The 23,929-nt window shown below is 37.9% G+C and overlaps 1 protein-coding gene across 4 annotated transcripts in view; it reads right to left on the bottom strand.

Annotated features, from left to right (window-relative positions):
• The window catches only part of LOC118812119 (collagen alpha-1(XIV) chain), a 122,212-nt gene that overhangs the window by 62,914 nt on the left and 35,369 nt on the right, over positions 1-23,929 (bottom strand). For 3 of the 4 annotated variants that reach the window (XM_036576857.1, XM_036576855.1, XM_036576858.1), the window contains 7 exons: positions 11,199-11,354; positions 10,644-10,763; positions 10,316-10,480; positions 8,500-8,667; positions 7,270-7,421; positions 5,820-5,949; positions 1,336-1,481 (listed from right to left, as the gene is read on the bottom strand). In XM_036576857.1, coding sequence (XP_036432750.1) covers positions 1,336-1,481; positions 5,820-5,949; positions 7,270-7,421; positions 8,500-8,667; positions 10,316-10,480; positions 10,644-10,763; positions 11,199-11,354 — 1,037 coding nt within the window. The remainder of the gene's footprint in view (positions 1-1,335; positions 1,482-5,819; positions 5,950-7,269; positions 7,422-8,499; positions 8,668-10,315; positions 10,481-10,643; positions 10,764-11,198; positions 11,355-23,929) is intronic. The other variant, XM_036576859.1, reaches the window with a different exon arrangement.

Here is a 23,929-nt window from a genome sequence, read left to right as displayed (position 1 = left end):
CACACACACACACACACACACACACACACACACACACACACACATCCATTCACACATTTACACATTAATACAAACTCAATTACTCAAATTGACACAAGATAGAATACCTACACATCTTTCAGCTTTTTGGCAAAGTGGTTTGATTCAGAGTGGTTTGTTGTGAAACTGCATTCTAAAGAAACGTTTAATGACTCATTTGCTTATAATGGTGGTAATAGGAACCAGGGTCAATATGTCTATTATCTAAATGGTCTATATGTTTATTATCTAAAATGACCAGTGAATCTGAGTTTTTACAAAAAATGTTGGTATTGGTAAAATAGTGGTAAATGTGTTTTGTCTAGGAACTATTTTGCCTCACTACACCCTCCATGTACCTCTCTGCCCTGTGTGTATATTAAAACCATGTTTTAGGCCAAAATCTTCTCTCAAAATGATCACAAAACAGTATCTCAGGCATCATGCAATGTGAACATTTTAGGCAATAACTTTCAGTAAACCTTTAGAGGCATTAAACAGTTTGGATGTTTAGTTCTAAATATTTGTCAATCTATCCGTCCATCATCCTACTGAAATTGATTAAACATGGCTGGAAGTGTGCAAGAGTTTTAGGCACCTGCAAATTGTATTGCAAGTGCATTGAAAGAGTATCCAAAGAGAACTCAGTCAAAGCTCTGTGAAGGATGCATCTTTATCCAGTTTGTTATCACATTTTCTTCAGTATAATATTGATTTTGCATTTCATCGAGCCAGACCTTCTTTCTGAGTCGTGTGACGTAAATATGAAAAGAAGTATGATGTGGTCCGAAAAAACTCCCGCCAAATCCGACCCACCACCTCTGACTTTTGAATTATTATTTCAGGCTTTGCAGGACGACTCGCAGGAGCGGACGCACAGCGTATTTTAGCGTAATGCTACTTTCAATTTTAACAAAACATTTTAAATAGTGCTGGGTTAAGGTGGTATATAGTATAAATGAATATTCTACATTTTTCTTGAGGGCCCCTTATGAGGTTTGTGTAGCTTTAACATGACCATGTTCCAACCTTTTACTCCTTAGAATTAATCAGGCTGATTTTGTTTCCTTGTCTTTAGACTGATGTATGTAAATGACCTCAGCTCTGACTGCCTTGTGCATTGTTGTAGAAAAACAGTTTTTTTTACAACATGAGTGCTGTAACTGGTGTTTATGTAACAACCCCTCTGTCCCACCAAGGTATTAAGATCCTTCAGCCTGAAGCCATTTACCCTTAAGCATCACCTTCACCCCAAAGCAGTACTGAATCTGAAGTAGGATTAGACTTATAAAGCAGGTTTTAAAGCTTCTCTCTCACCTCCTTCTCATCTGCTGCGTCTCCCTCAGTCAGTGGGGCGTACAGGATCATGTACCCTGAAGCCCCTTCTGCAGCTCTCCACCGCACACGCATGCTGCTGTGTGTGATGTCATACAACTCCAGATTATTCACCATGGGCAAGGCCACTGAGAACACACACATAACACACACATGCACACATTACTGAACTTAAAGAGATGGAGAGAAAGAGAAAGAGACACACACTCACTGACCACATCAGTAACCCCTACCTTGCTAGTGTATAGTTATGGATTGTAGCCTTCTGTTGATGTAATGTTTGTGTTAGCCATCCTCTAATCCTTCATTAATGGTCAGTTTCTGGCCATATAGTGGCTCTTGGCTGGATATTTTTGGGTGCTGGTCAACACAGTGACATAGTAGTGTCATGGCAGTGTGTGTGGTGCTGGCACAGCGGTGTTGCTGGGGTTTTTTACACACCTCAGTGTCACTGCTAGGTTGGGAAGTCCAAATTATATCTGGTCAGCAGTGGTACTGTGGTCAGACACTGGTCAATGATGAATGGGATAGAGGGGGGAGATGACCTACAGCCTGTAATTTTATACCTACAACTTAGTGAACCTATAAGGTGAGTGAACCTTGTTCCAGCAAATAGAAGTACAAGGCAAACAGTGGATTTTCAGGTCTGTAGGTGCATCTGCTGATGTTTCTGGACACATCAGTGATGTTCCTGAAATCCTCAGATGTCTTGGGTCTGTCAACATCATACACCCTCCTCCAGGCGACCCAGGCGAGGCTGACTGGACCCCAGCTTGTGTCTAGATGTGGCTAGCTACTGCCAACATGAAAAATCTAATCCTTACCTTAATGTTTTGACTCATCATCCATCCATCCATCAACTTTGTGTTGATTTTTTTTACCCCTACCACCTAATAGCTCAAAAGTAAATAATATAATATAATTTCATAATAAAACAATCTAAATATTTGTAAATCTATCTGTCCATCATCCTACTGAAATTGACCAAACATGGATGGTAGAGCGCAAGAGTCTTAGGCTATGTTCACATTACAAGCCTCATTGCTCAAATCCAATCTCTCTAACACATTGGTTCACACTCATTTAGGTAAGTGATTTAAATCTGTCATTAATGTGAACGAACCAGTGTCCTCAATGACCCCATGCGCACATCCTACTCAGTATCGTCACATAAATAAATCACGTCCATCATCAGCAACAAACTAACGAGCAGAACGAGCTTCGCTGTGAAGATCATTAACTCTGATCAGCTCTCAGCTTCATTATTAGAGCGGACGAAAGCAAAAAAAGGTGAGATGTGTTGCTTTTCCACCGTTTACAGGCTTTAACTTCTGTTTGGCAAAAAAAACACACAAATTCCGATCTGAGCTTTACATTAAGGTCACATGGCCACGGATCGGATACGTATCCGATCTGGGACCACATATGAAAGTGACTCAGGTCGGATTAGAAAAGATCAGATTGCATGTCCACACAGTTCTGAAAACATCAGATAGTCACATTAGAGCAAAAAATCAGATTTGTACCACTTCAACCTGGTAATGTGAACGTAGCCTTAGGCACCTGAGTACATTGTTTAAATATTTATCTTGGCAGTAAGTGTGTTTTTGCCTTCTATCATTAAAACTGATGCAAATAAACTTAAATACAGTAAAACCTGGTGCTAAACCTTTTGGGGAAACGATCTAATTGTGATTGTTCTCACCAATATGACAGCAGTTTGCAATGTGCAATGTGACTGCAGTTTAAATTGAGATTATTTTTTTAAGAAAAATGTCCAGACCTGTTTTATTGGCTAAGAAAGACAGAATATCCACTTTTCCCTTCGGCTTGAATGCTGAACGTAGCACCCCAGATTGGCAGTGGTTGCGATTCCACAACACATGGCTGTTCGGCGGCTTCTTACTGGTCCTACGCTGAACCCTACGCTGGACTCTAGTGATTTTTTAAATATATGGTATTTTTACATAAACTGTTATGGCTGTAGTGATTTAAATAAACGATAATGTGGAGGGTCCACCAGACCACTGAGTAACAAACACATCAACACCACACAAGAGTTAACATAATGGAGTATGGGATGGTAACAATAATTAATGCAGGATTGCCACGAGGAGAGGTTTGGAAGTTAAACGAACACACTGGGTTATCAGTATGTATTGTATAAACGTTATTTCTAATTGCTCTAATATTCGTGTTCTTCTGAGGAAATAAGTGTTTACTGCCCAGATAAACTACTTTTGAACTCTAAATTTCTCAGGTGTCTGAGATTTTTGCACAGTACTGTATATCTTACACTTCTTGTTCATTGAAACACAAAAAGAAACATTCAGTTGCAGAAATAGAAGAGTTTTTTAGCCCATCCATCTATTTGTCTGACCACACACACACACACACACACACACACACACACACTATTGTCCTTTCTCTCTACCTCCATTAACTTTCACATAAGGTCACTTAGAATCACAGCCATCTATCAGCCGTGTGTGTGTGTGTGTGTGCATTAATAAGAAAACTGGGACTAAGCGTATTAATCTTGCTAATATATTTTTTATCCCTGGTCAATTCTCTCTGTTTGAATTGTAGGCCCGGGGTTAAATGAGCTGGAGGCTGAATTCCAGTCCCCTTTACTTCACACTCCAGACTCAAACACCCCTGAACACCGTCACATGCACTCACACCAAGAGCACAAACAAATGCCAGTCAAAGTGACGTGAACCCAGAGACTGTCTAATTGAAGACCACAGGGGTTTCAAGTAATTAATGAGCAGCATCTCAAGTGATGTGTCTCCAGCTCAGACTGCTTACGATTAGGCTATAGCAGACATGTCAGTCAGATCATTTTATACCATGGTGTTATATATAGGTAGACACGACATCACGTTATCATTATCACAAGAAATAACTTCACAATACACAGGTTACACTGCAAAAAATGTTATCTTGACAAGTAAAATTATCTTAAATATAGTCAAAAAATCTAATATCTCTTCTGTTGAGATTGTTATAAGCTTCATTTAAGATTCTTTACCTTGTTTTCAGACGTTTTAACTTGTTTTAAGGTTTTTATTTAGTAAAATGATCTCACTATATTGGTAGATAATTTTGCATGAAACCTGCAAAGTTATCTGTCAGTATAGTGAGATAGTTTTACTTAATAATATGACCTAAAACAACTAAACAAAATTTAGAAATAAGCTAGATAATCTTATAACAAGTGCACAACCATCTTAAAATGGGAAATGTTAGATATACCGACTAGATTTAAGATCATTTCAGTTGACAAGATGCCATTTATTGCAGTGTATAACTAGAGACCAATTGCAGACAACAGTTTTGGCACACTGTCATATTAAAGGGAAATATCACAGATTTTTCACATTTTCCGCATAACAAAATTGTGAATATGTATACAAAGTCATTCAAAGTGGTTTGAGGTGAAGTGCTCCATTCAGAACAGCTCACAGTGTTGGTGACAGGAACCAGTGGCCGTATTACAGAAACATGCTAACGCTGAAATTAGGCATGTCATGGTCATGAAATTGTAGTTGACATCTGCTATCATATAAATAACTGTGATTAATGATTAAATAGTGTGTTTTGTACATTTTATGCATCTAATAAAGTGAAAATCTAAAGCTGCTAACTTGGCTTATTGGCTATCTTGCTTCTTTACTGTTTACTTTGCAGCTAACAAGAGGCAATACTATGCGCTGTACTGTACGTAACAAGTGTCTACAGTTACAGTCCAACAAAGTTTGCATTTCTTTCTTGAGACTGTAAGAATGTCAGAGAAAAACACTTGTTTTGCAAAGCAAACATGCTAAAATTAGCATTAGCTATACTAGCCAACAAACTGACAAATAAAAAATTCCCATAAACATGGTATGGTACATAGTAAAAGTTAGAACTTTAAGTTAGAAAAAGAGATTTCTTTTATTTACATTTATTTGGCTCAAGCCAACCAGTGAAAATGCTTTCAGCTCACGTTTTGCGATTCACTATGATTGAGAACTCTCAGATCTCAAATATTTGCCATCAGCCGGTTACGTAATGACAGTGACAGGCCTAGCTCTTCTATTTTATAACTATGTAAAGTAGCCCCCATCAGCCAATACACATTCTTGCCATTCTCAAGCATCTTCATTAGGAGTCACCTGGGGTGCATTTTCCACATTTTGAATACTTATTTTGGAAATTTCATAAACAGGCATCAATTTCACCATTTATATTTGTCTTGGGAACAGATTTCAAGTATTTAAGCAAAAGCTTCCACTGCTTCAAAGCTTCGAACTTGAATGAAAATGTCTAAGACTTAGTAAACTGCTACACGATGACATGCTAACAGAGAAAGATCTGTTAGAATGACATTTTCAACACTAGTTGTGACTAAATTGGGTATAATGCTTCCTGTAGAGTCGTTATTGCCCAATAGAGAAGGCATTAGAGGAGTGGTCACTCACGGGTGGTCATGCTGCCTCTCAGCGCTTCACTGGCAGAGTTACTGTAGACAGCAAACACAGCCACCTGATATTCAGTCAGAGAGTTGAGGTGCTGCAGCACGACTGAATTCTGATCACCATTCACTACAACCTGCAAGCATATAACATACACAGAATGTAAACTGAACACATAGCACACACACAAAGAGACACATACACACACTCTGTTAGAAATAAAGGGTCTGTGCAGGTACATTTTTCGTTCATCAAGGCACAAACAATGTAAATGTTCCCTCAAAGGTACAACAGTGGTTTTAACGTCCGACTGTGAGCCTTAAATAATTTTTTTTCTAGGTGAAAAGTACAGATTTGTTACTTTTCCATAATCTAATGTTTTAAAACAGAACAATAAAATAAAAAGCCTGGAGGCGAGACAGGGTGTGTGGAGTCAGTACAACTTGGTACAAATGGTACAGTTATGTTCCCTGACTAAAGGTACCCTTGAGGGGTCAAGAGGGGTACTGCCCCAGTGACAGTTTAGTACCTTTTTTTCAGACAGTGCAGACCGAATGAGCCACTTAAAGTGGCCGATATTAAAGCTGCATCAGCAGAAATCTGTATAGCACTCATCATGCCTGAGTATATTGCTGCTGTCGGAACAAAACCTCCTATCTCCAGTTTTGTCATAATTTGAAAATGCCTGATGGCCCTTGCATTGTGTATAAATTTCATGATTAATAGACCAATAGAAATGACCTAAAATGACTAAAGTGTGGTTCCACTGACATAAAGTAAAAGTAAGGTATGCTTTTTCCTTCTCTTGTAAAGTTATCATTTTTTGTCTTAAGCCCATTACACACTGAACTCAATGCGAATAAATGGGAATGGAAATGGGGAAAGAGTCATACAAATAAAGCACGCTCATTACAGGCCTTTAAGGTTAAATTAAATGGTGAAGTTTATTATTAAGATTATTTATGGCTTGTTATATATTGTAAGACTGTGAATTCTTGCTGTTTATTTAAATGAAAGAAATTTAAGAACTGACTAAATGATTGGAGTTGATTTTTTCACACAAAAGTGTACCAGCTGACATTTTCGGTTGTCTGAATTTTTTGTATCAGTCAGTCCCTTATGTACACACACATATACGGTATTGTGCGAAAGTCTTAGGCACCTAAACACATTGATTAAAACCATTTATCTTGGCAATACATTTTTGTCCCCTCTAAAAATACTATATATCATTAAAATAGATATAAATAAACATGAATTCAGTAAAAATTAGCAAGACTTTCTTATTTTCAGGTGTCTAAAACTTTTGCACTGTGTTGTATGTCTGTTCTCTCCAACAGTATACATCCATGAATGCAACACGTACACACAAGCACACATAGGCATACACATGCATACACACACACACATACACACACACACACACACATACATGTGCATACATTCATACACACACCTCCTCTGGCTGGGCTCCTCTGGAGGCGTAGTACACCACTCTGTACTTCTCCACAGTGCCGGGAGCGTGAGTCCAGGACACTCGAAAACTCCTGGCCGTGACCTCAGAGGTCACAAGGTCACGAGGTGCGGCAGGAGTTGTAGACGGGCCTCCTGCATTTATGCAAACACATGAACACACACAATTATACATAAACGTCACAGTCACAGAGGGTTTACACAAACATCAGCATGTGTCACTGTATAGCCGTAACTATAAATCCATTACATTAAATTGCTCAGTTAAAAAAATCTTTAATTGGAAACGTACCTCGTAGATTATTTGGCAGTGATCACTTGACAATTTGTCAACACTGCACTGCATATTTTAAATTCTCCTACTGGTCTCTCATACACAGTGTCCTACAGCAAGCGATGTGAGTGTGTGACAACAACAAAATCACAAACGCTCCCATTATAATCAATGAATCTGTCTACACCAGCTGCGTCGCTATGCAATTTCACCTCAGAAACTCATTCCAAGAGAAAACGACCCTTCCAGTAAACAATTTGGAAGGAAACTGTCGGAGCGCTGGAAGGTAGAGTTAAATATTGTATGTTTTGTGTCAGTGATTGATAAGGATACTTAGCTAGTTAGTTCAGTAGACTTAACAGATACAAGTTAGCAGATACAACCCAGGCTGCCCAACACCAGGGCGGTGAAATGCTATTTTAACTATATTATTTAGACTATTGATGTTACATGTGGGGATAAAACTTAAAAATCATGTCAGAGCTCCATCACTAAAGCAGCTATCTTCTGATAGGTCTGAGGTTCCAGTGGAGACATCCTGAAACCTCTGTGATGTGAAGCAATACTACATTGGAACCATTGCTTGGGGTTCGGACACAGTGTTACAGTACGAGACAGAGCCAGATGGACACTCTCATTGATATGCCTGCACTCACTGGGCACACTGTTGAGTTTCTCCACTCATTGTCCATTTAACAGCCCCACTTACCATACAGGTGACCTTTGGATTTCTACAATTGCACATTGTAGTCCATCAGTTTCTCTGCATAATATGTTAGCCCCCTTTTAGCCTGTTTAGGACCTCCAGTAAGACTGCTGCTTCTGATCCACTTGGACCAGTTCATGGTTAAAAACTCAATAAATGATCAAAATATTAGAAGATGACTCCATCATAATCGATGATGGCAGCCCTACTCAAGTGTGATCAAAATTCCTGACCTTGACCGTGGATCTCCTTGTTAAGCTGCTCCACACGCCCACACACAGTCCGGGTCAGCCCCTCCACAATTGAGCTCATCACACTAAAGTCAGCCACGTTATACACATGGGTCTCTGATGGAGGGGACGCGATTGCCTTCAGCTCATTTTCATCAGCGTTCTTCACACCTACACACACACACACACACACACACACACACACACACACACAGATATGCACATGTGCCAAATGAACAATAATCTAAACACTGATCAAAAAGCATCATATCAAAAATTTCATTTGTGTAGTTTAGTGTTTTTTTGTCTGCTCCAATACACCTGAATCTGATATCTGACTAGAGTCATGTGTGTTGAACATGGAAAAATTCTGTAGTACCTTCAGGCTCATGCAAATACCGTTGCACAAGAATGATCAGGCTATAAATGCCTGGGGGGTGTGCGACAGGATTCACTGACCGACAGGGACCGCTGACATGTTACATGGCCTGTCAATGAAAATCGCTTCGCTTCCAGGCAAGAATTGCTTCTAGAAGTCAACGCAGGTTCTTCACAACTAATTTCTGAAAGAACACTTAACAGGGAGCTGCATACCATGAACATATGGAGCAGAGCGGCACACAAGAGGCCTTCACTCACTTCTACTCACAAAGTTGCCCGGTTACAGTGGACGAAGAGACACACAAACTGGACTGTTCATGACTGGAAATGTGTTTTCTGGTCAGATGAATCTCGTTTCTGCCTGTATGTGAATGATGCTGGGCAATGTGTTCATCATAGACCTCAGGTAGCCGTCAATGATGACTATGTGGAAGGTGTAGTTTAAGCTGGAGGAGCTCTGTGATGTTCTATGGTGTTTTAATTGTGTGGAAATGGGTCCTTTGGTTAAGGTGACAATAAATTTGAGCCACAGTGCCGACATTGAGCTGCTGGACAAGCAGGTTTTGCCGTTTTCTCATCATCTTAGCAAAGAAACATAACATTCCTATCCCTGTATTCCAAGATGACTTTTCTCGTGTTCACAGGGCCGCAAATGTGACTGATTAGAATGATGAACGTTCAGGAGCATTCACACATCTGGACTGTCCTGCAAAATCCCCAGATATGAATCCTCTTGAAAATCAGTGGAACTACCTGGAACAGCGAAATCTGGCTGAACTGCACAATTCTTTGATGCAAGAGTGGCAGAAAATTGATGTCGCCTACATTCAGAAACTTGTCCAGTCCATGCCAAATCGAATCGCAGCTGTTATTTATGTTCATTCACACACTATTAGGTACGTCTCAGTCACAGGTGACTAATTTTTTGTCTAGTGAGCTTATTTCACAATTTCACTACAGGATATTCCAACTGGACCATCCTTACTTTGGGCTTAAAAAAACAGCAGTCAGATCAAACATGCATAAATTTTTTCCTGGCGAAAAAGTCAACGCACTTGAATAGGAAGGAAATTAGTGGATCATGGAAGCATGAGCCACTAGCAAGCCAGAGAGTGGAGTGTAGTATCTTCTTTCTGAGAACAGGAGAAACTGGTCCTAAGTCAACATAATGTTTACTCATAGAAGCAACATAAACTAGCGAACTAAGTCATTTTAACTGTTCAGTGAACTATATGTTCCCTCCAAAACCACTTCAAATCAGGACTGCTCATAATTGGCTTTTTGCCCCAGCCCAGTGAAGAAAACAGTGTCCTGATGGACCTGCGTGACCACAGCCAAACTCTGGGTTCACTGTTTTGCTTAATAAGGCCTGAATATGCGTACTGCTTACTGCACCCTGTATGTTTGTGTACTGTGTGGTTGTGCAGTGGAGTGGTACCAATAGCAAACAGCTCTATCCCCGCCTCCCTCAGGCTCCGTGCAGGGCCCTGGACATCATCCTGAGATTTCCCATCTGTGATTAATATCCCGATTTTTGGAACGCCTGTTCTGGATCCGGACTCAGGCTTAAAGCTGTTCTCCAAAATGAACATCAAGGCAAGACCTGGAAACCAACACACAGTAAATTGTTGAGAGGAAGAGAGTAAATTAAAGATAGCGAAGGAGGAGAAAAAAAAAACATTAAGAAGACAAAGAAAATAACAGACAAAGAAAAAGAAAAATAACACAGGGAGAGAACTTAGAAAAGTGTGTGTGTGTGTGTGCACCTGTTAGAGTGTTTCCTCCTTTATAGGGCAGGTTCTTCACAGCGTTGATAACAGCATCTTTGGTGGAGTGTGTGTTCAGGTGCCACTCAATCCTGGGGTCTCCACTGTACTGGGCCAATCCTGTTCACACAAACACACACACACACACATAAAACAGCCTGTGTAATTCTAAGGGATAAACAGAGACGATAAATAAAACATACAGTTCATTTACTCTACATTTGTATTTCATATATGTGTGTATGTTAATGTTGTATGTATGTGTATACACAGTATGTATGTGTACATGTCAATGTATGTATGTATATGTATTGTGTGTTTCTGTTAAATACTTGTGTTCACACTGTTTATATGTGCAATTTTTAAAGTCTGTATGTGTTTAGATACTGTATATATATATATGTGAACATGCTGTATGTATATATGTGAACATACTCTATGTATGTATGTATGTATGTATATATGTACGTATATACAACGAGAGAAACAGCAGTGACTTTATGATAATGGTGATAATAATGAACGAAAAGAAAGAACATCCATGAACGGTCTCACCGATGCGTGTCTGGTCAGAGCTGACAGAGAAAGCGTTCACTAGGCTCTCCAGGAACATGCGCACCAGCCGGAAATTAATGCGGCCAATACTCCAAGAGCCATCCACCAAAATCACAATATCAGCTATCGCTGGAGTCTTACACACGAACACGTCTACTGCAGAGAGAGAGAGAGAGAGAGAGAGAGAGAGAGAGAGAGAGAGAGAGAGAGGGAGGGAGAGAGAGAGAGATGCAAATGTAAATGATTTATGTCAGCAACACAGATATTGAACTGAATTTAGAGAGAAAGGAGGAAGACAGAGAAAATAAGATGGGGGGAAGGGAGACGCTTGTTGCAGTGCTTTGGACATAACAATTCTAGCATTAAATTTACTTCATTAAAGCGAATGTGAAATCGATTTGATTTGAGAGAGAGAGAGAGAGAGAGAGAGAGAGAGAGGACAATGGACAAATAGCACAACAGCTTTAGAGCTTCTTTTTTTCCAGTGCTTGCCAAGATTATTGGAGTGGAAAAGAGCATCTAAATATATGAATCTATAATATTGATTTTTATTTTGAAACCGAAACTGGTTACTTCACTATACATGGGCATCATTTTTGCTGCGCCCAACACCTCCACATCCTATCATTCATACTAATTTGTGTTAAAACTAGTCCACTATCATTAGAAGTCCATTCATTAGTATAGCATATATGTCGAGTATCACTCATCAAATCCGCATCCTCTGTGTTTCACTTTGTAAGATATAAATTTGACAAGATATTCAGCGACTGAAAAATTAAGGAAACCATAATTTGTTCCATTTTGTTTACAATCAAAAACACTTGAATCCACATCACATCACACTTACAACCTCAGAACTCGTAGCATTTAACTAACCTAGCTAATAACGTTAAGCATAGCTAGACTAGCTAAAATTCACAAGGAACTAACTGTACTGTTAACTACTGTTAAATCTCTTAACCTAAATCACGATAAATTGATTATCAGCTCATGTTAATTGGTCAAACTAACAATTACATCTTTCAAATTTTGTTAATATGCTTGATTAACTTAAATCAGTTTAGTATTTATTTTTCTTCCCATCAGCCTATTTAATTCCAATTGTTTTCCAGATAAAGGGGGATTCCACCAGTTTTTCTAAAATTGCTGCATAAACTGCGTAATTAAATGGTTATGATGTAAATATTCATTCAGGGTGGTTTGATGTAAAACGGTCTGTTCTAGCAAAAATCTGCTGAGTCAAAACTGCTCATAAAAGTGGTGTCAGAATCACCTCTAAATGATCCCTGTTCAATAACTCAGAAAGTTATGACATGAAGTGGTAACGAACACACCGCCTAAAGCCTGAGACATTGTTTTCATGATAGTTGTTGTGATAGTTATGATTGATAAGGTTTTGGCCTGAAACACATTTTTTAATAATCCACTTATGGTGTGGAGGTACCTGTAGGGCATTGTTAGGCAAATATATATATACCACTGCTGTCCGAAGAAAATCTTGTATCTCCATTTTTCAGTTTTTGCCATAATTTGAGAATGCCTGTGGCCCTTTACACTGTGTGAAACGGCCTAAAATTTTTTATGTGTATATATATATATACATATACATATATATATATATATATATATATATATATATATGTATATATATATACACACATATATATATGACATTCTACAGTTCTACCATTACATACAAAAACTCATTTTGGATAGTAAATAAAATGGCTATATTTGAATTGTAAACATTATTACTCCTGGTTCCCATCACCACCACTGTAAAGAAACATCTTTCGTACATGACTTTTTTTACTGAACTACTTAATTATGAAAACTTGGTGAAATTCCCCTTTACGTGAGCATATGAAGTTTACCCAGGGGACGGCTCCATGACAAACTTTATGCTTGTTCAGAAAACGCTAATGTGAAAATATAAATTATTCTTTGTCAAAATCCACAATCTAGACCCAATTACACAAGAAATAAAATAAAATAAAACTGAACTGATGAACAGTGAGCTACGTGAATAAAGCATGATGATGGAACTGGGGATATGCTGCGTGTAGGCTCTATACTGTTTACTCTAACATGTCCAAAACTTCAGGCAAAGTCAAGTTACATAAAAGAAAGTGTGGATAATCAGCAGCAAAGGCCCCACCGCTAACAACTGTGACCATGCACATGTTTGCAACTCCAGTGAGTATGATAAAAAAGTTACAGTACAATTTCAAAATATCAATAATAGACCCTTTGAAGATTATATGTACCAAATATGGCAGTTGTATCTGTATTATAATACATTTTACTTAGAGCTTTTACCGAGAGCTTCGATGCGCCGATCATGTGACCACCAGATAAAAATATTCATAAGAAATCAAGATAAACTGTAATTTCATTTATAGTTTACTGTTCAGTAAACAATGTTTTAGAGCTTTGCCCACTCATCTGTCACTATTAATGACATTAATAATGTCCAGCAAAGTGCACAGCAGAGCTGATACCAGCCAGTCTGTGCCACAGCTGACATTTCCCAAAGAGCAATGTTAAATAAATGGTGGGGGGGAGTGTGTCCCATTATCCCCCAGTGTAAATGACACTTATAATATTATAGGCAGCATCAAACGCCGGTGTCTCCAAAGAGAAAATCTAAACACACACAGGTGTCTTTTCTCTCCTGCTGTTCGGCTCTCTTGACAGCAGCGTTAATTAATGATGGTTTGTGTTGTCTTTAATACGCAGACGGTTTGATGATGTGTGCTCCCTCCTTCAGCACTGTTATGTAAACTACAGATCATATCTAATCTGGTTTGGCTGCAACTCCAGGAAAAAAACAGTTGGTAACCTAAGAAAAAGCCAAAGAGAGAGAAACAAACCAGCACAGAGAGAACAGAGGCACATTTAAAACATTTAATACTCTGCAATCACAGAGCCTGCTGAGACACACAGACACATCAGCGATCCCTCTCTCCTTCACTCCACATTAGATTAAAGCTGAATGTGAAACGCAGTGAGTGTGAGTGAGTGTGCGTGTGTGTCTGTGTGTGTGTATAAAAAGCACACAGGCAGACAAAGAGGCAGAAATGTGATTTTTTTACTGTGACATCTGCAGTTTTGATGAAAAAAAGCAAGTAATACAAAATCACTGATTTAAGTTTCATCCTTTTCTCAAGCTGCTCCTCACCTGCAGAGGAAACAAAACACAAAGCATCATCATAAAATCAGTGGGACATAATACACGTGCACACGCACACAAACACACCCCTAGGTCACTCTCATGAAGCAACTTCATAAATATACAAGTTTTCATAATTTTTTGTCCAACAGTGTTCTCATAACTCAGGACATCAATTAGATCTATATGGTACAACAAAAAGTTAAACTCTTCCTGTTTCTATGAAAGTTTTTTTTTTTTTTAAAACAAGACTTTATATTCCTTTAAACTTTTAAGTATCTTTATATTAAAGGGGCTATATCCTACTTTTTTCTTTGTATTTGTCTTTTCACAAATACAAGGAACCCCACAGGTGTTATAAATAACACTCATAACATTTGTGTGGTTTTCTATACAAAAATAGCCACGACCATTTTCCAACCTCTCTTTATCCTTTAGAAGTAAACAAGCTGTTTGTTACTTTGTTTTGTTATTAAGACTGATGTTTGTAAATGATCTGTTCTGATTGGCTGAAAGAAAAAAAAAACATTCCTGGCTGAAACAGTCTTTATAACTTCAGTGTGAGTGGGTGGAGCTAAACTCTGAATAGGCAGATATAAGTAAATGCATTAGCTTTCATGACATCACAAAAATAATGAATTCCAAATGGGCTTTTTTGTTGCTTAGTTTCCATGTATGGACTGTACAGAGTGGTGAGTGAGCTATGTTAGGAAACTCACTTATCTTTTTGAACTTGCATTCAAAATATTAACGAAAATCTAACATTTATGTATAATAATTGAATGAAAAAACAAAATTTTGTCATGAAATAATTTTTTTTTGAATACACGTGCGCCACAGTTATTGGAAATTCTCTGGAAATTCCCTGGAAATTCTTAAGTGTGAAATCTAAGTAAAGTATATTTCCATTCATATTTTACGTTTTTAAGTTCATCTGAGTGATTAGAAACATGACATCCTGTTTCACTGGGGAATATATATGAGATGAAACACAGGCCAGATTCCCTCAGTTATCCATCACTATGAGAAAGACCAGAGAAAACAGAAATGATATGCTACAAAAGGTTACTGAGCTGCACAAATCAGGAAATGACTACAAGAAAATAGCTAAACAGTTGAAAATGCTCATTTCCACTATCTGGGCAATAATTAAGAAGTCCAGAAAACAACTGGAGATGTTAAGAATCTGCTGGGAAGAGGACACATGTCTATACTGACCCCACACACAGTGAGGAGGAAGGTTCGACTGGACAAAGGGTCTCCAAGGGTCAAAGATTGGGAATTGCAGACATTAGTTAGGTCTTGGGGTCAGAATGTCCTACAAACACCACCTACATAACTACAAGTTGTCTGGGGGGGGGCTCTGCTTTCAAGAACCAACAAACTCAAGCTCCCACAGTTCACCAAAAGGTCATGTTTACCAGGGCTGCCAATATTTATGAAGGGTACTGTACATCAAACTCATCCATTAGAAAAAAATCAAGGAAAACGTTTTGCATTATATGGACCCTTTAATGTTTTCCTGTAACTGAGTTGCTGTAATGAGAATTTGGTTAAATTAGAAAATACTAAAATCAATTTAAAATTAAATGAAAGCATTCAGGTCTATTTATTAAACTACCATCATTGCATTTATATCTACAATTTTTGACTACACTCTTTGAGCATTTAATCACTGTTACAAACTGTTCATTCCATATTTACGAGATGGTTTAGACGTCATTTATATTGCAAAATATAGACATGCTTATAATTACTGTTCATACTGCTTTTAAAATATTATCCAGGCTTTATTCGTGTTTATTAATTTATGGTTTTAAAAATTCACAAATTTCAATTTTTTCACAGTCTGAAAACCTCAAACATAATCATATATTAAACTTTCCAAAATAAGGTAACACGCCCCTTGAGGCCTGAAATCAAAATTGACCTTTTTTCCCTTGTTACTTCATGTCCCTGATCACACTGAGCACAATTCATCTTATCACACCATTTTAAAGACAAAATTCTTCTCTCCTGTAATCGCTGACTGAAGTGATTTTTGGGTGCCTCTAATTGTCTTCCGATTTTTGATTATTGTCACTGTGCACCAGCAGGCAGGCAAAAATACCATTAAAACACAATATCACGTTTTGTCTCTCCCTCCTACAACCCCCCACCTGTCATCAGGACTTGGCAGACCACTACACATATTCAAAACTGTACACAGAACTGTGTTTCAGTTACTCCAGACATCATCTGACAGGTAACTGTTTTCTTAGTAAGTATGTCTCCAACACTGCGTGTCTCTGATGCCGTGGAGAGAATGCCTGAATGAACACATCATTTGTCTGAGAGAACGTGTGATGTCCTAATTCTACCTTCCTGCACACTTTTCTCCAGATGAAAGTGGGACAAACATTTTTGTGAAGCATTTCTTACAGCAGAATAAGATAACCACCAAACTGAGACAGACGAACGCTAAACTGAAGCAGTCGGCAGCCAGTCGGTTTGACATTGAAGTTTCTAAGAAAGGATGATTTTTCTCACAGAGGTAAAAACATTCAAATCATAAATCAGAACTGCATAATTTGGACACAGCAATACACAGTTTTAATAGGCAATAACATAGAAAGAAACATTACTAGCGCATCAACACGAGCTGAACAATTCTGTTGAAAGTGCAGATTCTAAACTTTGGATGTTTGTAAGGAGATTATGATGACAAAATATTGTTATGCGTGAAGATATGTGGTACATTTTTTCCATGTTTTTGTAATCCTCAGAGCTTGAAACAAACAGACTGAAACGTGTTGATACGAATGAACTGTAAATGTAATTACTTAGGTAATTATATAATTACGCAACTACATTGAACTCATCCAGCAATAACTCTAGACTTCTAAGGAGAAAATTTTATTTCATCATTTATTATGTGGTGACAGGCACGGGCTGAAACTGAAGTAATTTGCAGCAGGCCCGGTGTCAGGTTGTCTCTCAGGTGGAGAAATGCCCCTCCGATCAATCATCAGGCCCCTCTGAATAAAACTGCATTAAACTCTGAATAAAAAATATTGATAAAATGAGTATTATTTGATTTAATATTTGATTTTAAAATGTCGCTAAAACACTATGGTAGTACACACTTCATGGCTGTCATTTAGTCTACCGAGCTGTGCTCTTTGATTTCACTAATCTAAATTATTATTACATCCAAATGAAATCTGAATGACAGCTTGCAAGCTATTCCAGAAGGCCAAGCATTAGCACCAACTATTCATCATGCCCCTCTAAGCCCACAACCTTTAGACATGCTTCTATAGTTGCACTTGTGCTCAAATAAACAACCATTACTCACTGCTGCCCTCTAAAGATGTTATAGCACCAAGTCATAGGTCAGAATGTTTTCTGCTTCCTGTTATTTAAATTTTCCTTAACCCACACTTACATTGGTACAACGTAAAAACTGTTTCAAGCCTGTGAACATTATTAACTGTAAAAAATAATTGTGGTCAGCTTATATAATCAAGATCAACTCCAGCGATTGTGATCAGGCGATTATGTAATAATTGCGATAGGCCTCAATACAGAGATGCCCTGTTTGTTGTGGGAAGATAAGTAAGTAGATTTCCTGAATGCAAATGGATCTTTGGTTATTTGCTATTTTATTCCATTTATCATCTTATTTGCGGATGCACCACTCACAATTTAGTTCCAACGCTGGGACTGATTTACAGCTACTGAGCAGTTTTCAGTCAATGTCCCACTAATGGCCATTTCTCCACATGAAGCTCTAACTCTGCTTGTATTTAATATACCTAGACCCCACACGTTATGTGTCACTAAAAGAAAAGAAAAATCTGCTTCATTTCAGTCATTCAGCATTTACGATCCTGACAGCAGTGCACCCAAACGCACTTTACATGTTTAACGTAAATGAATAAATGTGTGTCTTTAATGCTCGTGCTGTAACTCGTCTCATAGTCAAAGATGATGTGTGTTCCTGACCTCACCACCCTTTTCTCTGGATTCATGGCCTTTTCCCACAATGCCATTCGCTATCAAGTCTGTACAGATTTGGAATGCATACACTGGGAATTCAACATGCACACACACTCACACACGTATACACTTAAAAGAGCTGAATTCAGGGATATATCAGTTACATCGTAACTTCTCTCTGAAAGCAGAAAAGGAACAGCATCTAACTAATCTAATACTATCATGCAATATCATGCACAGTGCGGAGTAAAAGTCTTAGGTGTCTAAGGAAAAGTAAAGTCTGGACAGTGTGTGTTTATTTATTCACAGAACACTCATATTAGAATAAATACAAGTAAGCAACACGTTGTGATTTGGTGCATGTGTGTTAGTCTGACCATTTACAAAGCTCTCCTCAAGCAAGTCCAGTAATGGCACTGGCCATCCAATACCTAGTTTATTCAGTCCTTCATTAAATGAAATCAGGTGCTGCTGCTGGAATTGAACAAATCCAATGATTAGAGTTCAGCAAAAAGTCAGAAAACAAACCTGTGCTCTTCTAATGAGCATATTAATACTGTTTTAAATGCAGAAATGCTACGATGCACTGTGGTAATGTTTAGTTGTATTTATTCTAATGCTATATATTAACAATGTTATAGATTATAATGTAACACTGTACTATTGCACAGTCCTGTATAATATAATTTTATGTAATAACCCTTGTGCACATGTTGATGTAACGTCTTTTGTCATTTCTGTCTAAAATACTTGTCTTACATTGGGTCAGAGAAAGGTGCTTTATATAAATATGACATCATTATTAATAGTAGTAGTTGTAGTAACAGTCATCTCTGGTGGGCAGGTATGTATGCACACACACCTACAGACGGGGTGGAAACTGAAACAGACTACTTTTTAGTTTCCTCGAATCTCAGTGGCATCATTTGAATGCCTTATCTTTCAGTGAAGAAGCTAATTATAGAATGTCCTTGGTAAATTAGCACATTAGCCAATGCAACCCAAAGGGGAAGTATGATCAATACTGACCTACATAACTAATAACGACAGCCGTTCACTGCATGTTACAAACATCTGAATACATAAAAACATAACCCAATGGGCATTTTTGACCCTCTAGTTAAGTGGATCACATGAGGAAGATACACTCTTGTAAAGATGGTTCTTCAAGGTTTCCTTAGTAAAGAAAATGTATATATTCTATACAGAGCCATGAACACTCATTTGCATGATTCAACGGTTCCTTGCATCATGAAATGGTTCTTTAGACTGTTGGAGAATGTCTTGTGTATGGATCTACACAGAACCTTTTTGAAAAGGGTTCTATACAGCACCAAAAAGGGGGTTTCCACTGTTATGATGTCAAGCTTGTAACAATACAAGAACCCCATTTTGGTGCTATATAGAACCCTTTTCAAAAAGCCTGGTCTCCATCAATCTGAAGAACCCTTTCAGGATTCAAAGAACCATTTAATCATGCAAAGAGTTCTATGTACGTTCATATAGAACCAGCTTCTTTACTAAGGAACCCTTGAAGAAACACCTTTTTATAAGTGTAAAGTTTAGTCAATATGATAAAATAATGGTTATGTTTTGTTCAAAATCTAAGTTTCCATTTCCAGACTGTCCAAAATAAACATCCCGAATCTTTCACCTTCTATGTAAGAAGAATAAACAGGGTTAAGGGCCGATAATATATATAGACTAACCCCCCCTCCCCACAAACACACACACACATACAGGTGCACCTCTGGTATGAAGGTGACGGGTCACAGTCACTATGAGGTATGGAGTCTTATGGTAAGGAAGTCCAGGAAAAGGCTTTAAATCTGTCTGAGAATAAACTCAGACCCTCCCACACAGTCTGCCAGTCTAACATCCTTCTCCACGAGGGGTCACCTGTCCACTAATTTATACTCAGACAGACAAACCCACACACATGCGTATATACAGCACTCAACAAAAGTTTAGACTCACCCACCCATGAGAGTTCTCTTCATTTTTTCCTATATTCTACATTTTGGAATAAAAACAGCACACGTCCAAACTATGAACTAACACATTCGCAATTATGCAGAGAGCAAAAAAGTGTTTAAGTACCAAACTGCACTATATGGACAAAAGTATTGGGACACATACACATTATACCTACAGGAAAGTTTATGACATCCCATTATAAATCCATAGGCATTAATATGGAGCTGGTCCCTCTTTGCAGCTATAACAGCTGCCACTCTTCTGGGAAGCTTTCTACAAGATTTTGCTGTGTGTCTGTGGGAATCTTTGCCCATTTATCCAGAAGAGCATTTGTGATTTTACAGTACTACAATCAAATTAATTGAGCTCTTAAGAACAAACCATTCATTCACAAATGCCTGTAAAGGCAGACTGTATGGCTAGGTGCTTGATTTTATACCCCTGTGGCAATGGGACTGAATGAAACATGTGAATTTAATGATTAAGAGATGTGTCCTAAAACTGTTCTCCATATCCTGTATCTTCTATTTTTACATTCTTTAAAGGACCCCCCCCCTTGACCTGATGCAACGTTACACACTTAAAGCATTCTCTCAAGCAGCTTTATGAGGAGACCCTTGAATTAAATCAGATTCATCCAAACTTTTGATAGGTAAGGTACTTGTGCTAAAATTCTCTTTGGTTTACACAGTTCACAGTTGAGGATAATGTTCTCATAAAGCCACGGTTCATTTCTGCTACAGTCTCAGTGGAAATCTCAGCAATAATGAAAGTTAAAGCAGAAGACAGGACCTATCCTGAGGATTAAGAGTGGAAACCATAATGTCGCTGTTGTAAGAAAACCTGAAACGGAACAGAAGAAGGAAAATGACTGTTGGAAATCTGTAAAAAAATGTATATATTCCACTTTTTTCCCTGTATAACCTTGTTTCCAAAAAGGTTGGAATGCTATGCAAAATATAATTGAAAACAGAATGCAATGATGTGCAAATCATTTAAACCCTGTATTTAAACGAAAATAGCCAGGAATCGTGATGGTGTGGGGGTGCATTAGTGTACATGGCATGGGCGACTTGCATATCTGTGAAGGCACTATTAACGCTGAAAAATATATACAGATTTTGGCAACATATGCTGCCATCCAGATGACGTCTTTTTCAGGGAAGGCCTTGATTATTTCAGTGAGACAATGTAAAACCACATTCTGCACGTATATCAACAGCATGACTCAAGTGCTAAACTGGTCTGCCTGCAGTCCAGACCTGAAAACATGTGGCGCATTATGAAATTAAAAATACAACAAAAGAGCCCCTAAACTGTTAAGCAGCTGAAATCTTGTATCAAGCAAGAACAGGGAAACATTTCACTTTCAAAGCTACAGCAGTGTCTCCTCAGTTCCCAAACGCTCACTGAGTGATGATAAAAGAAGAGGTGATGAAACATAGTGGTTAATATGCCCCTGTCCCAACTTTTTTGGAACGTTTTGCTGGCATCAAGGTCAAAATGGGCATAGATTTTTCAAAAAATCAATAAAATTTCTCAATTTTTAATTCCATACATGGTTTAAATAATTTGCACATTTTGTTTTATTTTCCTACTTATAATATACTAAAACATTTATGGTAACACTTTCTATGAATGCCACCTTTGTAAGCATCTATAAACACATTCATAACATGTTATAATGCGTTCATAAGACATTATAAACATGGCTATAAATATTTATAAAAAGGCATTACATGTTATAGCCATGTTTATTATGCATTATGAATTGTTAACATAATACATTATAAGTAGTTCATGACAAATTATAAGAGCTCATAAGTTGTATTTGTCCGCTCTAAGTAAAGTGGAGTGTACTGTACTAAAGCTTCCTCCAGTGTTAAGAGTGAGGCTTCAAGTTGAAGTATTTACTGAAGGATTTACTGAAACACTAAAACATACATAATAAAGCACATTACAGGCTTCAAATGTCAGAGTTTAAACTAGTGCTGCCATCAGTGTTTTACCCAATGTGGGAAAGGTAATGTACACCACCGTTAGCTTGGTATTTGTCTTTACTTTGCAGTCTCCAAACTGGGACTGACTTCTTTGGCACTGACAGTATAACATGTTATCAACACTACTTACAATGCATTATATTAACAATTCATAATGTATAATAAACATGGCTATAAAGTGTAATCCAGTGTAATTCATTTTTATACATGTTTATAATCATGTTTATAATGCCGTATGAAGGCATTATAACATGTTATAAATGTGTTTATAGATGCTTACAAACGTGACATTCATAGAAAGTGTTACCACATTTATTAATCATTTTCACATCATGATCATTTTACTTCTTATCTTTATCCCTTAGAATTAAAAAGGCTGTTTCTGTTATTATGCCTTTAAGACTGTTGTATGTGAATGAGCTCTGTTCTTATGACTGGGCTGCCCTGAAACACCGCTTTAGTATGAATGGTGTTGGCTTTCATTAAATCACAAAAACAGTGGATTTAAAACTGGCTGTTTTTGCAGCTTAATGTCCACACATGAACTGTAAGGACTGGAGAGTGAAGGCTACGTTTGGAACCTTTTATTTCTAAAAGGGCTGAAAACTTTGTTTTCCATGATGGGGTTTCTTTGATGTAACCTAAAACTTCAGAGCAATAGAGGAGCATTTCTGCTGGATCAATTTTTCAAGAAGTGTAGACAGTGTAAACAGAAAAGAAAGTCACTGGGTTTTTAAGACAACAACTATAAATTGCTTCCTCTTGTTGTTGAAAGAAGTGCTTGTTAGCTCTGTGCACTCACTTATGAATGTTCAGCCTTTACACTCTTTTTCACACACTTCAACACACACACACACATACACGTTAGTGCACAGCCCTATGGGAAATCAGTGACATCCTGTATGCATTCACACACTTCACAGACTGCTCAACAAAACACAATTAACAGCATCAACACCGATTTGCCTTTATCACACAGTGTGTGTATGTGTGTGTGTCTTTGGGCATCTCATTTGCTTTAAGGCTCCTCAATAGGAAATATCAGCAAGTGGGTCTCCATACGCACTGAAGAACCCAGGTAGCATTGAGCTAGTAAGTCATCCTCATCAATGGTGAGTCTAAGGCAGAGCACAGAGCAGGGCAGTGTGATATAAGAAACATGTTGCAGGTATATTGCTACATATTCAAACTGTGATATGATTTGCATTCAAAGATGACACAGAACTTTTTTTTTCTGAAACCAATCCCAATTCTTCTGAGTACTTTGCTTACGATGGCTATCTAAAAATCTCCAGATAGATATAGCTAAGCGGACTCTCCAACTGGTTGGGACTTCCGGAGCTGAAAAGACGTCCTAATGCATAAGATTAACTATCAGCATTGTAACAAAATGACAGACGAATTAACCAATCAAGATTCCAATAGGTAGGACCTATTTTGTGAGAAAAACATCATTCTAGGCCTTCTGAAAGTCCTAGATACATCACTGACTGAACAGAAGTGGCAGCCTAAATAGTGGGTTGTGAGAAATGGAAAACAGCTGCAGCAGCTCTATATCAGAGTGTACTACTGAAAGAGTCAGTGTGAAACAGCTACAA

Source organism: Colossoma macropomum, unplaced genomic scaffold (assembly GCF_904425465.1).
Source record: "Colossoma macropomum unplaced genomic scaffold, Colossoma_macropomum, whole genome shotgun sequence".
Classification (NCBI taxonomy): domain Eukaryota; kingdom Metazoa; phylum Chordata; class Actinopteri; order Characiformes; family Serrasalmidae; genus Colossoma; species Colossoma macropomum.
This window is presented reverse-complemented; position numbering and strand designations above follow the sequence as displayed.